This window comes from Phacochoerus africanus, chromosome 12 (genome assembly GCF_016906955.1).
Source record: "Phacochoerus africanus isolate WHEZ1 chromosome 12, ROS_Pafr_v1, whole genome shotgun sequence".
Classification (NCBI taxonomy): Eukaryota; Metazoa; Chordata; class Mammalia; order Artiodactyla; family Suidae; genus Phacochoerus; species Phacochoerus africanus.
Window position 1 is genome coordinate 19012555 of NC_062555.1, and position 16552 is coordinate 19029106.

General features: G+C 39.1%; 1 protein-coding gene across 10 annotated transcripts in view; it reads right to left on the reverse strand.

Annotated features, from left to right (window-relative positions):
• ENAH (ENAH actin regulator) overlaps positions 1 to 16552 on the reverse strand; it is a 169281-nt gene that overhangs the window by 13089 nt on the left and 139640 nt on the right. For 5 of the 10 annotated variants that reach the window (XM_047755461.1, XM_047755455.1, XM_047755460.1 and 2 more), the window contains 7 exons: positions 14664 to 14968; positions 13855 to 13985; positions 13639 to 13696; positions 12648 to 12696; positions 8647 to 8713; positions 5852 to 5914; positions 1887 to 1965 (listed from right to left, as the gene is read on the reverse strand). In XM_047755461.1, coding sequence (XP_047611417.1) covers positions 1887 to 1965; positions 5852 to 5914; positions 8647 to 8713; positions 12648 to 12696; positions 13639 to 13696; positions 13855 to 13985; positions 14664 to 14968 — 752 coding nt within the window. The remainder of the gene's footprint in view (positions 1 to 1886; positions 1966 to 5851; positions 5915 to 8646; positions 8714 to 12647; positions 12697 to 13638; positions 13697 to 13854; positions 13986 to 14663; positions 14969 to 16552) is intronic. The other 5 variants (XM_047755463.1, XM_047755457.1, XM_047755462.1 and 2 more) reach the window with 2 other exon arrangements.

The window sequence follows — 16552 nt, forward strand, 5'->3', positions numbered from 1 at the left end:
GTCAGGTTTGTTAACCACTGAGCCACAACAGGAACTCCCAAATTACTGTATTTTAAATGTGTGCAAGTTGCTTCATATAAAACGCTTTTCAAGAAAAGAAAGCCATGTTTAACACACAGGAAAAAAAGAGTTGGATTATCAATGACCACATGCTTCCTTTTCAAATTACTAATTCAACTGGACTTCTCAAACAGCTTGACAGTATAAAAATTAGATTGATCAGTACTTCTGATCAACCTAATTAGGCCTGATCAGTATTACGGTATTTCTCTCCTATTAGTATTCATTACTTCCTATTTACCATTTATTTTAAACTCACTTTCATGTAACATTATTGGGGCTGAAAATAGCCCCACTCAGACTTTGCTGGCATTTTAAAAAAAATGAGTGATAAAATGGGGAAAAAAGGCTCAGAAGATTGGGTTCTGATTCTGACTGTGGGACTGGGTAGATTTAACTTCTCTGAAACTGAGCTGTGCACAGTCTGAGTATAAACACTATGCTATAGGGCTATTACGAGGATTGGGAGACAAGGTCTTGCTAATAACCCAGCAAATGCATAGCACTGAAGTGTACCAGACAGTCAGTGCATGTCTGTTACAGTGATCGGTACCCCTGTTACATTCAGAGGCTATCCTGAAGTGCAGGGTAAGAAGACAAAGATTTGATTTTTCATTACAGGCACATCTGTACTCAGGTTGCAAAGCTGATAGCTGTTTTACTAAGACGTACTGCGTTCTCATTTCAAATCTCTTTATTTATTTATTTATTTATTTGTCTTTTTGTTGTTGTTGTTGTTATTGTTGTTGTTGTTGTTGCTATTTCTTGGGCCGCTCCCGCGGCACATGGAGGTTCCCAGGCTAGGGGTTGAATCGGAGCTGTAGCCACCGGCCCACGCCAGAGCCACAGCAACGCAGGATCCGAGCCACGTCTGCAACCTACACCACAGCTCACGGCAACGCCGGATCATTAACCCACTGAGCAAGGGCAGGGACCGAACCCGCAACCTCATGGTTCCTAGTCGGATTCGTTAACCACTGCGCCACGACGGGAACTCCTCAAATCTCTTTAAAACTACCATTTAAAAAAATCATTTTCTCTCTTCTAGAAATAAAAGAGTGCAAAGCTCCACAATCACCTATCCTCCTCCTACTTTTTTGCTCTGAGCAGACAGGAAATATAATGCATGTGTATCCAAAGTATGAACAACACCTTTTTCTTTTTCATAAACATGAGATGACAGTTCCTACAGTTTGGCTATTTCACCTAATGTGGGCAAGGGCTATTCATTGCTAAATAGTCTCAATTATGCCTCCTAAACGGCTGCAGAGCCCTCTCTGACACTGGATATTCACATCCTTCTATGATATTTTCTGAGCATAAATTCTTGAAAGTGAAATTCCTGGGTTCAAAAGTAAGACATGTATTTTTAAGGACTTTTGATTTGTTTTCCAAAACTGCTTCCTAGAAAGGAGAAGTATATGAGTAGCCACGGCAGGAACTTTTTTTTTTTTAAAGGGTCATTTTCTTCACATTCTTGCCAAAACCAGATTTTCTGTCCATTTTGGCCAATGACAGTGAGAAGTGCAAGCTGTTTCCCCTCCACAACTGTATACCATGCACTTGCATTTAAAGTTTATTCTCTACCATTAAATTACTGCCTCTTCCCCCACCACTGCAGAACTTCATGCAAACTTAAAAATAAAAAGAACTGAAAGATATGAAAAAAATAATACAGCACTAATGCTACTGTTTTATTTGCATAAAAACAGCTTAACTCTATATTCTTTTCAAATATATGCACAATCTGTCGAGTATGTGCATGTGAGGTATATTTTACAAAAGGAATAAGCACAGATAAAGCGAAGTTGCCACTGGGGCCCCACCTGCTTCAGTCTGTCATAGTCTAGTCCCTCTGTCTGGACTCCATTGGCACTGGGCTGTGACGAAGGTGCGGATTTTGGTCTGTACAAATGAAATTTTCAGGACAGGTCAACAACGCAGAGAATACTTCATGAGATCATAAACATTTGCAGCCTTACCAACCCATCACCACATTAAAGTCCATTCCTTAAAACACATCGTGTTAACTGTCTTAACAGTTTGCAGAACTGATTACAACATAAAACAAAAATATGTTTCATGTTTCTCCATACGATTATTTGTAAAGAAATTAGAAAAGGGTGGTGAGATGACGAGACTTCTCCAGTTAAGAACAGAAGATAACGTTCTTTGGGCATGAGGAGGATAAGCATGGGGCACACTGACCAGGACAGATGGGAGGCCAGCTGCAGCATCCGAGCCCAGGTAACACAATATTCTTTTCTCCTTTTTATTTTATTTTTTTAAGAGCTGCACCTGCGGCTTATGGGCGTTCCCAGGTTAGGGGTCGAATTGGAGCTGCAGCTGCCAGCCTACACCACAGCCACAGCAACACCAGATCCGAGCTGCGTCTGCGACCTACACCACAGCTCACGGCAACGCAGGATCCTTAACCCACTGAGTGGGGCCAGGGATGGAACCCATATCCTCACGGATACTAGTTGTGTTCATTCCCCTTCTTTTGAAATTGTACATTATCTACTAAATATCTGACAAGCCAATGAAAGGGAAAATATCAAGAAATATTTCACTCTATAAATCAGTTTACAAATTCTAGGCCTCGGTTTGCAGGGGAAAAAATTTTAATAAGCATTCTTTCTTTGTATGTGTTTTATTTCATTCCAAGAATCAAAATAAATAACGATGTTGGAAAATATGGCTATCTCCCAATGACGTTTTTATGGAGACGTCATCTGAACAGTGTGTTTCCAGTTAACCACTTCCATAAGCTTGTTAAAAAAAAAAAAAAGGAAATAACCACATAGCAGATTGCTAATTATTATCACACTTTCAAAAGTTTAGCTTCTATTAAAAATTTTACATGAAGAAATAAGTCCTAAGGATTAGGTATATTCCAAGCAAAAGTTTCAATATCAATATGAAATCGTCATGGTTCCCTCTCTAGTTCTGGCAATGAGAGAAAACCCTAGGTAGAAAATCTAGAATTTAAATCAGGACTCCTCTATTTTCAGGTTTAATATACAGTAAGTGGTCTCTCATTAAGGGCCATAAATCGATGCAAATGAAAACCACTGGTCAAGTCATATATTTCCAACCTTGCAGAGTACCAAGGTTAGAAATTTGAACCCACAACCCAAGAGGAATAATAACTTTTTCAAACTTATGACTCTTATAAGGCACACTGCACTTCAAACCCACTAGCACTGTTTGTGAAGATGCAACGATGAGGTAATTTGCTTCAATATCAAAGGTGTGATGGCTTAAAAGATTGTTGTGAAGGAAGTCAACTCATTTCCTTTTATTAGATATCTGCTATGTTTATATGAACAAGAAAAATAGTAACTTTCATAGAGGTTGACATACTGTGCATTTCATTCGCCCACACTAGCTAGTCTTGCTCTCCCCAAGTAAGTTACTATTTGTTCTGCTTTTCTTTCACATTTCACATTTAATTGATATAAACCAGCTAACTGTTTTCTCCTAACTTAATGACCATCCCTTGAAATTCATGTGGGTAACTATGGTGTGCTACTTAACTGGGTACTACGTTATAAATATATTCATGTTTACTAAATGATACACAAAAAGTTATTGTTATATAATAAAAAACTGTGGAAACATGCAATTTTTAAAAAACAGAATTCATGCTAACATGCAATCCTCCACCTCCTCCACCACCACCACCACCACCACCACCACCACCACCACCACTGTGATAATTAACTAAAGGGGGGAACTTTTCATACTGAAGGAAAGATGTAATCACCACTTTTTTTCTTTTTCCTTTTTTTTCTTTCTTTTCTTTTTCCGGCTGCACCTGCGGCATACGGAGGTTCCCAGGCTAGGGGCCCAATTGGAGCTACAGCTGCCGGCCTACACCAGAGCCACAGCAATGCCGGATCTGAGCCACATCTGCAACCTACACTGTTGCTTTTGGCAATGACGGATCCTTAACCCACTGAGTGAGGTCAGGGACCAAATCCGCATCCTCATGGATACTAGTTGAATTCTTAACCCCCTGAGCCACAACGGGAACTCCCTCACCACTTCTTAGAATAGGTTCATCAACAACATTATCCCAGGGGGGCATTCTGTATGAAAGCAGCAAGGTAACTGAGAAGATTCACTACAGACAATCTCACTGTTAAATGCCACTTTTCTAAGTCTTTTGGTCAAAACAATCAAATCATCTCAAAAAAAAAAAAAAAAAAAGAGCAGGAAACACTATTTCACTATAAACGCTTTATGCGGATTGAATTGGCTGATGAGATAAATTTACCAAATATTTTATTCATCAATGGCATGAAAATAATTGTAACTGAACAATTTGGCCAAAGAGAGTCCAATTACTCCTCATTCATTGCCACAGACACCCCCTCAATATACTATTTATTTAATTCACGCTGCTAGTAGTAGTCTTGATGTATATTTGTAAAATAGCTGCACATAATATATGGGTATATCTCATTTCTAATGTAAGCGTTTTCTCCACAACTGATAACAATTATGGAAATGGGAGATTTCTCAGGTTTTTCTTAATTTATGAGGGTGTTGTCTCTAGATATCTGCCCATAAAATAACGGTACTACAACTATTCAAGTCCATACTCTGCCAAACTAATTCTAAATATAGCTTATTAGGTACTTGAGGATTTTAAGAAATTGTCAATTTTTGTTTGTTTGTTTTTTAGGGCCACACCCATGGCATACAGAAGTTCCCAGGCCAGGGGCTGATTTGGAGCTGCAGTTGCTGGCCTACACCACAGCCCACAGCAACGTCGGATCCTTAACCCACTGAGCAGGGCCAGGGATCAAACCCATGTCCTCATGAATACTAGTTGGGTTCATTTCCACTAGGTCACAATGGGAACACCACCAATTTTTTTAATTGAGAAAGAAATAGATGGTTAATCCTAAGTTTTCTTTTCTTTCTGTCTTAGCTGTTCCCACGGCATGTGGAAACTTCCAGACCAGGGGTCGAACCCATGAAAACAACAGAAAATAAATAATCTGCCCAGGATGTTAGATGTTAAGATCATTAGAGATACTCAATTTACTGCAAAGTATGTAGGAAACAAATATTTTCCTCAAATAACAAATGATCCACAAGTGTGGCTATCATATTATCCTTGTTCCAGTAACAAACAATATGGGATCTTCTATTCAACTTTTTAAAAGCCCTGTCTTATAATCATAAAGACTATGGCCTTTAAAAGAAAATGCAAAAGCTACAAACTCTCTAGATCTATGTGGCCTCAGATTCCCATCCTAGTTATTTCTATGTTTACCATTTACATGTATCACAATCCGAATACATATTGATGATATACTATTAATTTTTCTAATTAAAATCTCTTAGAGGAGTTCTGGTTGTGGCACAGTGGAAATGAATCCGACTAGTGACCATGAGGTTGCAGGTTTGATCCCTGGCCTTGCTCAGTGGGTTAAGGATCTGGCATTGCCCTGAACTGTGGGGTAGGTCGCAGATGCGGCTTGGATCTGGTGTTGCTGTGGTTGTGGTGTAGGCTGGTAGCTGCAGCTTAGATTCGACCCCTAGCCTGTGAACTTCCATATGCTTTGGGTGTGGCCCTAAGCAAAAAAACCAAAAAAAACAAAAAAAAAACTCTCAGAATTTTAAAAAAATGTCCTAAATAAAGCTAAATGTGAAAGATTCAATATTCCTAAGTCTCTCCCTTGTGGTGATTACCAATCCATGTAGAAAAAGCTCAGCCCTATCCTGAACATGTTATTTAAAAGTCTCAAATCACAAAGTCACATCAGGATGATACCTGTGTAATGAATCATAGGACCTGTTGTCAAAAACAATCTGATTTTTCCTTGAAGAATCCCGTCTATGAAGGGGAAAAACCATTTAAAAGCGTATCCAATAGAACTTTAAAAAATAACTCTCATTATGTTATTGTTTTATAGATTTTAGTTAGAGCAAACAGAATAAGAACTAAAGGAGACCATTAACTTTAAAAGAACTTTTTTTCTCTTTGAAAAAAGAAAAAGAAATTTGGAGACTAAGTCTAGTTACAATGTTGACAACTACAGAGAATTTTAAAAATATCATTATACAATGGCCACTTTTATGGGCTATAGATACAGTAAAATCTACCCACCAAAGATTTAACAAGTATCAAAACACAATCAAAGACATTTCTGCCAGAGTGAATATAAAACTACAGGCTCAAATAAAAAGCAAAATAAAAATCATTGTAGCTTGAAGTATACAAAATTAACTCTTCTCAGGCAGCATGGAAAGAACTTTTTTTCCATCTTGAATACAAGATCTGCAAGCTCTTAATAAAACCACGGGAGGAATTCACACACCTTCCCAATGTTATCTTCCAGTCATGGTTTAGGGCATTTTTAAATACAACATTCTTGCTTTTACTCTGCTGACATCTTCATTTAACAAAGCATAATGCACTATCTCATGTATGTTACAAGATGTTACTCCATCCTGTCACTAACGTAATTCTGACATGGAAGAGAAATGGGTACTCTCACTGCTATGCAAGGATGACGCGTGCTCAAATAACAAAAATTGGCCAATAGACTCGCTTTCAGAAGGCACAGGAGGACTTATTTAGGAAGGAAAACAATACAGTTCTTAGTCTTTTAAACATATTTTTAAAATCTCTTATGGTTTAAAATTGCTTGCAGTGAAATTTTAAGACGTACGTATCAGTGGTCGGATCAAATCTATCACAAGATATATGAGTGATGAGGAAATAATCAGGCATTTCAGAATGCCTATTTTGGGAAAAAAGGAAAACTACCTCCGAGAGTTAGAACACGATTACAATACACTACTATAAGAGGCCGTATTTGATTCATGTACATAAAAATATTTAAACAGTGACCTTTAAGAACGCTTATTAAACTTCCTTTAGAAGTCTAAAAAATCTCTCAAACGATATTCTTTCCTTCACTAAAGCAACCACAACAAGGAACACAGACATTCCAGCTGCAGAAGTCTTTCCACGTGCCTTCTAAGATACGACTTTTACCATGAACTTAAGTTTAGCTCTAGGCACGCTCACTATACCAACGAGGCAGGGATGAAAGCAGTGGCAAAGAGGAGACAGAATTTGTTCCCATCACAACTTGCAATTTCAAAGGACAAATGGCACATCAAAGTTCTATTCTGATGTGTTTCAGGCTTCGTAATATGCTACCACAGAAAATCTGTAACAGCTACCACAGATGCATTAGAAGACCACATCAATCAGGTAGCTGAGAAATAAAAGTGCAGTGTCTCCACTCTATTGAAAAAACATGTTCACCAAAAGCAATTCCACTGTTTTCTTCTAAACATCAAATATATTCATCTTTCAGTCACTTCGAAACCAAAAGCTTCCAGTTTCCTTGTGGAGCTTAAATAACTGTGTCATCACCAAACCTTTCCTACCAACAGAAAGAACCACACAAAAAGCAAACCCAAATTTAGATCAAAGCTAACGGACAACAGATTTGTGACAATATGAGGTCTATTCTTGTATTTTCCTGTATGAAGTTTCTATAATTAGAGCCAAGTTTGTTTTTTATGAGGCAAACAGAAAGAGAAGGGAGGGGGAAAAAAAAGCTTTTTGGTATCTAGATATGTATTTTTTTTTTCCTGGGAAAAAAACGAGTCCTTTAAACTTTCTCATAAACCAAGAAAAAGTTTCATTCGTGTTTCAGATCTGCGATATAAAAGTTAGTTATGATGGTGAAGTATGCCTGCCTAAGGAATATGAATTTGCTTGACCACGCAATACACAGCCACTGGTAGAAACAGGAATTGCTCAGTCTTGCTGCTGGGCATTATCTTTTCTAATTCAGTTATGATTAGAAGTTTCCACTGAGGAAGAAATAAATCTCTCTACAAATTCAAAATTTTAGATTTTACTTAATTCTCTCTTAAACACTGTAGCTTTTTCTCTCCAGCTGCTTTTCAGTTTAAAACATAAGTTGCTTTCAAAAAATCACACTTATAAATGAAGGGTGTCACTGAGGCTAAGCGGAAACGGTGAATATATTACACAATGTTATTGCTGAATGCTATCTTAAGAGTGACAACGGTCTCGAGGTTATATAGGAGAATGTTGTTTCTTAAGAAAAATGCTAACGTATTCAGGCTGATGCAGCCAAATATGCAAACTGCCTGCCGGCTATTCAGAGAGACAGCAGTGTGGATGTATATGTAAGAGTTCCAAGCCAATGCTGGCAAATTGTTAGTAACCCGTGAATCCAGGTGACAGGTACAGGGAGGTCTGCTGTACTATTCTTTCAAATTGTCCGTAGTTCTGAATTTTTCAAAATAAAAAAATGAGGAGGAATAAAAGCTATCTTAAAAATTTCAGACAACTACCCGAGTGATAACAAACATAGGGTCGAATTTAGACAATTACTAGCAAAAGTGTAACGGGGCTCAGTGGTCATCCAACAGTAGTAGTTAAGTATATAGATGTTTCATTTGCTCCTCTGCACAGTCTCAGATCTACCATTCGATTTTTTCCGCAAGGAAACTTCAGATGTTCATTTCTTTTTAGATATAACTGTAATATAAAACTTAGAAAAAAAAAATCGATACCTGGAAATAACAGGTGACTTGCTGCCATTCATTGTATTTGTTCTTTCCCAGGGTTTTCTTGTCGGCTCTTTAAAAATAAAAGAATTTAAGTTATTAAATATCCTATGTGCTCCCAGAATTAGAATTCCAATTCATACAATTTCAGGCCCCCAAAGGAGAAGAAATTAACAGGCAAGTGTGACAAGTTTCCCTAGGAAGAACTTATATTGTTAAATCTAAAATACTGTAATTCAAAAAAAAAAAAAAATACTTTACACACCAGAGTAAGAAGTTTCTCTAATAAGGATAACAAGGGGAGGTTAATTTCAATTAATTAGAACTGAATAGAATAGATTATTTTAAATAAGGATAATTTAAAATTATTTAAATAGGACACTATTGACTATACTCTTTTAAACTATTTTTAGTGCCAATGGTAAAACAAATAAAAATAACCATTAATAGGTTAATGTACTTCAATATTTAATGTAAATTCAAACAGTCCTCTGGGGAGAAAATTCGAACAACTCAAAGTGTATTTCAGAATCATCCAATTCTACTGCACTTCCTTGATTCTCAAACAATCAAACCTTGGGATTTAGCCGACAATTCCAGTTTAGTAACAGTACGTTCTACTCCAAGCTTCTAGTCAATTGTGCTGTGAATTGTTTTTTCTAACCCTGACTAACTCACAGCCTCACTAGACGACTGGGTGAAATCTGGAGTGTAATCTTCTCACGGAAGAATGAACTTGGGCCACTGTGAGAACCAAGTCTATGCTATGCAGCGTCTTCACTAAAAAACAGCTGAGTTCCAATGCAGCCTCCTAACTGGCTTGTGAACATTCTTACTTAGGTAGCTTGTCTTTTTTTCAAACTGCATATGTGCAAAATTAAATTCTCAAACTCGGAAACACTGCTTTTGTCTGGATTTTTGTTGCATTCACACATCTAGGTGATAAACAAAGCCACCCTTCATCTTGCTTTATTTATTCCTTGTCAATCAGCACTCAATCGTTACCCCTTCTCCTGTATCCTAACAGCTAACACACACTCTCACTGACCACCAGAGTGAGACAGGGAGCAAATCCTCAGAAGAGGAGGTCCCCCACCACAGACGCAGAAACACATGCAAGAGCCACCTGCCAGAGCAGGGGAAGAGGGGAAATCTGAAGGACAATAGAAGGATAACTGCACAGGCAGGAAATGGTTATCAGAACACTGTCTCTAAAGAAGAGGCAGGGAAAGAGATGAAGAGTCATTCCAGCATGACAGTGGGTGCTACAATGTAACAACTGGCTGACTTCCTTTCTCAAGCAGCCAGACCACAACTATCTTTTAATCTATTTTTTCTTTTTTTAGGGCCGAATCTGCAGCATATGGAGGTTCCCTGGCTAGGGGTCCAATTGGAGCTATAGCTGCCAGCCTACACCACAGCCACAGCAATGCAGGATCTGCACTGCATCTGTAATCTATACCACAGCTCACGGTAATGCCGGATCCTTAACCCGCTGAGCGGGGCCAGGGATCGAACTAGCATCCTCATGGAACCTAGTCAGGTTTGTTACCACTGAGCCATGAGGGGAACTCTTATCTTTTAATCTTAAAAGAGCTCATCTGGATCTGAGGAGAAGCAGTTCAATTCAACTCTGTAAACAGTAAGCTTGTGTTCTCCCCCACCTCCCGGGGGGTGGGGGGGTGGGGTGGGGGGGTGGGGGGGAGGGAGGGCTCCAGGTTGGTTTCGGGTAAGGACAGAGGCAGGGCTACCTTCTTGGGGTCTTGAGAAACAAGCTGAATCCTGACTGGCACTGCTCACACCTCCCACTGTAATGTTCCTAAAACCGTTTCAGTTGATGGTCAACTCAATTCTTGCAGGAATAAGTCTAAACTCCTGATTTTTTCATAAAAGGCCTTCAACATGTTGCTTCTAACTTGCTTTTCCAAACTTTGCCCCAATATTCTTCCAAAAGAACCCTTCGTTCAGGTCAGGCAAGTCTACCTAAACGTTTCCTAGTCTCTCCCAGCTCCCAGCCCCCCATCCTTGTTCACGTGATACCCACGTCCTGAAAAAGCACCCCTTCCTCTGCTTTTCAGCCAAAGTGAGTACTCAGCGAGGCACGGCAAAACGTCTGCCCAGGTGACCCACACGCCTCAAGTACTGTACATCACCTCCCACTGACATGTTAGTTAACAGCATCCAACACTGGCTGCAAAAGAGAAACTTCTCACTTGTGTGCGTTTCACCTTCCCAGCTGAACCACTAATTTCTTGTGCTTAGGGTGACTTTACTTTTGCTTCTTTTAGGCCTGTAAAGTGTCTGATATGTGCCAATTAAAAAAACTACAAAAACTGTCTGAAACAAGTGAAAAAAGAAGCCTCTAGTCCTTTTGAATGAATCCTTGATTTTATAAAAATGTTATGTACACGCATACACACAAGAAGACATGCAAAAAATCCATGCTTCGGTTTTTATCTTTTAAATAAGGGGATACACATTAGATAAAGAATTCCTAACTTGGAATCCATGGATAACCTTCTGGGATTTCATGGAGTAATTTTAAATGATAACCAAATATGTATAAATATACGAAACGGCACTCCCAAGTAGAGGATTCATAGCTTGTCTCAAACTCTACAAGGTCCTGTGACCCCAAATTATAACTGAGTTCTAAAATATCTATGGTTTTTAATAACAGCATACATACCGATTTTGGCTTACAGGAAAAAGATACAGGTACAATAAGTGGGTCTCAAACCAGTGAATTTTTAATGAAGGTAATACAGACTGATTTGAGTGCTATTCAGAGAAACAATAACTCACAGACACAGTATTAAGCTTAATATAGCATAATTCAGACTAGTGAATAGTCGCTATTCAATAATGAGCATGAAAGGTTATAGATATCTTCTTATAATAGACATCCATGGATCATTCTAGACATTAATTCAGCAAAATCATCAAATTTATTTGTTACTTCATTCCAAATTAGACAAGGAGGTAAAAAGATAGTGTGGGGCAAGTCAAATATGCCCAAGAGTTTTTAATGTTGGAAATTTCACTGAATTCAAGAACATTTTCCAAAAGCTTTAAGGAGGTTCTTTTCCTCTATTAAATTTATTTTTTTATTGAAGTATAGTTGATTTAAAATACTGTATTATTTTCAGGGGTAGAACCAAGCGATTCAGTTATACCTGTACATACATATTCTTTTTCTTCCTGGATTCTTTTCCATTAGGGGTTATTACAAAATATTGAATATATTTCCCTGTGCTAAACAATAAATCCTTGTTGTTTAAGAAGTTTTTTCACCTTATAAATTAGACGCTTTGATTATAAACATTATGCAAATGATTTGTTAAAATGACAATTCAAGAATGTTTTGAAATTAATCTTTATCGATTACTAAAAATATTTTCCTCTAATAACATGTTTCCTTGTTTTAGTGAGTTATTTCAAATCACTAATAATACACAGAGAATGTATAAAAAATTATGATTTTTAGAGAAAGAAACATCAGAAAAAAACTGGATTTTTTTTCTTTTTTTGTTTTTTTTTAGGGCTGCACCTGTGGCATATGGAAATTCTGAGGCTAGGGGTCTAATCAAGAGCTGCAGCAGCTGGCCTACGCCACAGCCTCAGCAACGCCAGATCCAAGCCACATCTGTGAGCTACACCACAGCTCCTGGCAACGCCAGATCCTTAACCCACTGAGCAAGGCCAGGGATCGAACCTGTATCCTCATGGGTACAAGTAGGGTTCATTACAGCTGAGTCACAACGGGAACTCTAAGCTTTGGATTTTAACAGATCTCCCAATATCAGAAAGAAATTAACAGCATCTTCTGGGATCACAAAAGGTAGAGGAAAAAGTCATTGCTTTCCAAGTGTGAAGAAGGAAGTTTAATGTTTTTGGGACTAAGCAGTCACTTGATCTAAACATGGGGAAATGGGGGGACTTTTAATTGAGAAGAACTTACATTTACATAAAGTTTACAAAAATTAAAATGTCTCTCTTGAACTTACCAGGTGTACTTGTTGAAGAGGCCTTAGAAGTCTGAGGCTCTGAATCTTCCTAAATATACAGAAGCACATATGAATAATGCCACAGCTACTAGAAACTTGAATATATTGGTCTCATACTTTCTGCTATTTCCCACATTTTCCTTCATCAATCTTTTCTCCCTTCTGTTCTAGTTTAGACATTTTTCTTATCCTTGAACCCCCTCCCACACTCCCCAGAGCTCCTTGCCCTCATGCGTTCTGAGTACACCACTAGCCAATATCATCAAGCCAGAGAGATTTGAGGGATGGCATCAAAGAAGGCCAAAGGCAGCAAGGAATAGAAATTACACTGGCTGGTAAACACTAATATGCAAAACAGATAAAGCAGTCTGCTCTGCTGAATTGGGGAGGGGGGACAGCTAATAACCACAGGGCTCCCAGGGGAAACAATACTAGATAAACAGTGATTTAGTTTAATTCCTTTATTTTATTTATCTTATTTATTGCCGCCTCTGAGGCATAATAAAAGTTTCTAGGCCAGAGATCAAATCCAAGCTACACTGCAATGTACACCATGGCTGCAGCAACACCAGATCCTTAACCCATTGAGCCAGGCTGGGGGTGGAACCTGCACCTCTGCAGAGACCTGAACCACAGCAATCACGGCTTCTTTCCTTAATTTTAAATGCAAGGAATTGAGGCTCTATGAGATTTTAAAAAAACTCAGTAAGAGGTCATTCACTCCTTCAATGACAGGGTTACATACAGAATTAAACTCCATAGGTTTGAATTTCAGTGCTTTCCCCCAACTCCATACATTCCACCCCATTTACTAAAAATGTCATTAAAAATTTATAAATTATGCTCAAAATAGGCCATTTTTAGTATCTGAAGAGTTAAAAATGAGCAACTGTTAACTGAAATTAAGTGCAGAATAATCTGACACAATTTCCTGAATGAGCTATGCTTCAATTTCACATTTTCAGGGGTATCGGACTTTTCATTCACTTACATTTTTGTCCTCTTTTTGTTCTGTTTCTATTGTTGATCCCTTTTCAGCAATTCTTCTCCTACAAAGCAGATAAATCAGATTTTTTTTTTAAGTCATGTAACTTTGTTTAAAATTGCACCAAAAGGGAGGAACCACACCTACTTCAATTATACTTAGATTAACAAAATTAAAAAAATCCTCTCAGTTCTGGACACGCGACTGTAATTTCTCACTCACCTCCTGGCCAGCAGGGCACTCATTTCTTCCATTAAACCGCTGCCCCCTAAGGGAAGGGGCCCATTTCCTCGGCCTGTGTCTGTTTTAGATGAGGCCGCATTCACACCGCTTGGGAAAGAGCCGTCCTCCATCTTAACGAGAATATACAGACATAAGAAACCCCTACGTGGACGATCCTATGCTTATTAATGAACTACATTCAAAACAGAGGGTACGTCAGCATTAGTTTCAATACTTACTTTCGTTTTAAAATTTTCTTGAGAACAAATGATTGCTAAAGCTTCACTGATAACATAAAATTACTTCATTTGTTAAGAAAATTTTAAAATGAAATCACAGGATAAAATGATATCAAATGTCTCCTTGTGTAATACATTGAAAAGAACACACATTTTTGGTGGTAAAAAATACATAACCCAAATCTTGGTCGTTTTTTTTTCTTCTTCTTCCAACCTGCGGCACATGGAGGTTCCCAGGCTAGGGCTTGAATCTTAGCTGCAGCTGCCAGCCTACACCACAGCCACAGCAATCAATACCAGATTCGTGCAGCAAAGCTGGATCCTTAATCCACTAAGCAAGGCCAGGAATCGAACCTGCGTCCTCATGGAAACTAGTTGGGTTCTCAACCTATTGAGCCACAATGAGAACTCTGAAACTTTTCTTATATTTAAGTTACTTCAAATTATCTTAGTCAATGAAGTTAATTGCATAAGGTTCATAAAATTAAAATGCAATAAATTCAATCATTTAGCTACTAAGACAGAATAAGACATACATCAAAAATACGATTAATTTGGAAATGCATTTACCCGTGACACTTTCCTAAGTTTCGCTCCAGCAATTGCAGCTGCAAGTCCAGTCAAAGGGCGATTGTCTTCAGACATGGATCCCGAAAAAAATCCAGAGGCGGGGAGGGGTGGAGCAGGAGGTGGGGGTGGGGGCGGGGGTGCTTGATTAGGAAGAGGAGGTGGAGGAGGTGGGGGCGGGGGCCCTGAGGATGGAAGTGGGGGGGGTGGAGGGGGTCCTGGGGGTGGAGGGAGGGTGGCCGAAGCCTGCGCAGGACCTGGTGGGAGTGGAGGAGGGGGTGGAGGTGCAGGTGGTCCCAAGACAATGCCTGAGAGAAAGAAATGTTAAGACCGTCAGCCACAACCACAGAGCTAGTGACGCTATCTTAGGAGGAAGGCTGGTAGGACGGGAACTAAACTAAAGTGACTCAAGTGCTTATAACAAATGAATGCGTTCAATTCGCCAGAACGTTTAAAGTTCAAATCAGTACTAAAAAGACACTAACACTTAAGGCCAAAGTGTATAACTACTTAACGTTAGAGCTTTATTAACAGAATTTTACAAGAGCTTGTCTAGATTATTTTTCCGCTCATGGGGATTTGGCAAATAAATAAAAGAAACCCTTATCACACTTGAGATGGAGGTAGCATTCCTGAAGACAAACTAGTGCACAGGACAGCAGTTAGTGCTGTCTGAAATTACACGTCCAGAATAATCTGTGTAAACCCTAAAGAGCTGAGACAATCAATTCCACAATAGCGAAAGCATAAATTTACTTGCTTTCCAAAGTAGCTAAATTGAGAACATGAAAGAAGGGTGGGTCCCAGGCTTCAATATCTCAAAAATAGCCCACAATTAAATCCAACATGTAGAGAGAGTTGAGAATCACTGAGGTAAAGGAATCTCCTACTAGAACAAAGCAAAACCTCAAAACAAAACTATCAGAAATAATCAGAAGACATAGACTTTGAAGTACAGAGTTTCAGCCTAGAAGACAAGGGATAAGAGGGAAATCTCTAGATCCTGTAGAATCACAGAGGGAGTGGACAAGAATCATGAGTGACCCAGGAGGTCCCTCCCCTTCCTCCAGGCTTAAAGGGATGTTTTAGGACATGCTATTTGCAGCACACTGGGTGGTCAGTTGTTTTGAAACTGCTAACTTTGAGGGGTTCTACAAGCTGAAAGCGTAAATTGCCGCAAGAATACTGGGCAAGGGGCTGTCAGTCTTCCACAGGAGGATAGAGGAGGAGGGCCGTGTGACCTTGTCAAGGCTGCCTGCACCTCCCCGTCCACCATTACTTTCACAGCGATACCAAACTGTGCCTACCAGCACCGTGACTCAATGTTTAAGCAAATTTATTAAGTCGACATGGAAAATATATAAACATCAATAATAAGCCCTTAAGAACTAAGTTTTCTTTTTTTTTCTTTTCACAGCTACACCTGCCAGCATATGCAGGTTCCCCTGGCATATATGTTAGGGGTTGAATGGGAGCTGCAACTTCAGGCCTACGCCACAGCCATGGCAACACTGAATCCGAGCCACATCTGCGACCTGGCAGCTGGCAGCAATGTCAGATCCTTGACGAGGCCAGGCATCATCCTCACAGAGACTACACTGGGTCCTTAACCCACTGAGCCACAAGAGAAACTCCCAAGAACTAAGAATTCTTTTAAAGAGATGCGTTGAAATCCAGATTATAACACTGTCTCTTTGTTAAGTACAAATGTGTTATCATATTCCTTCCTATAATCCTTGCTAAATCCTACTGAAAAAGGGAGGGGGGTTGCTAAGCATCTTCTTATTTACAGAACCAGGTCCTTCTCTACTGACAAACAATTCATACTTAGAAAATTACATCCTCCCTCCCGTTACCATGACCGTGAAGTTCAGGAAGAACTGCCCAGGGTG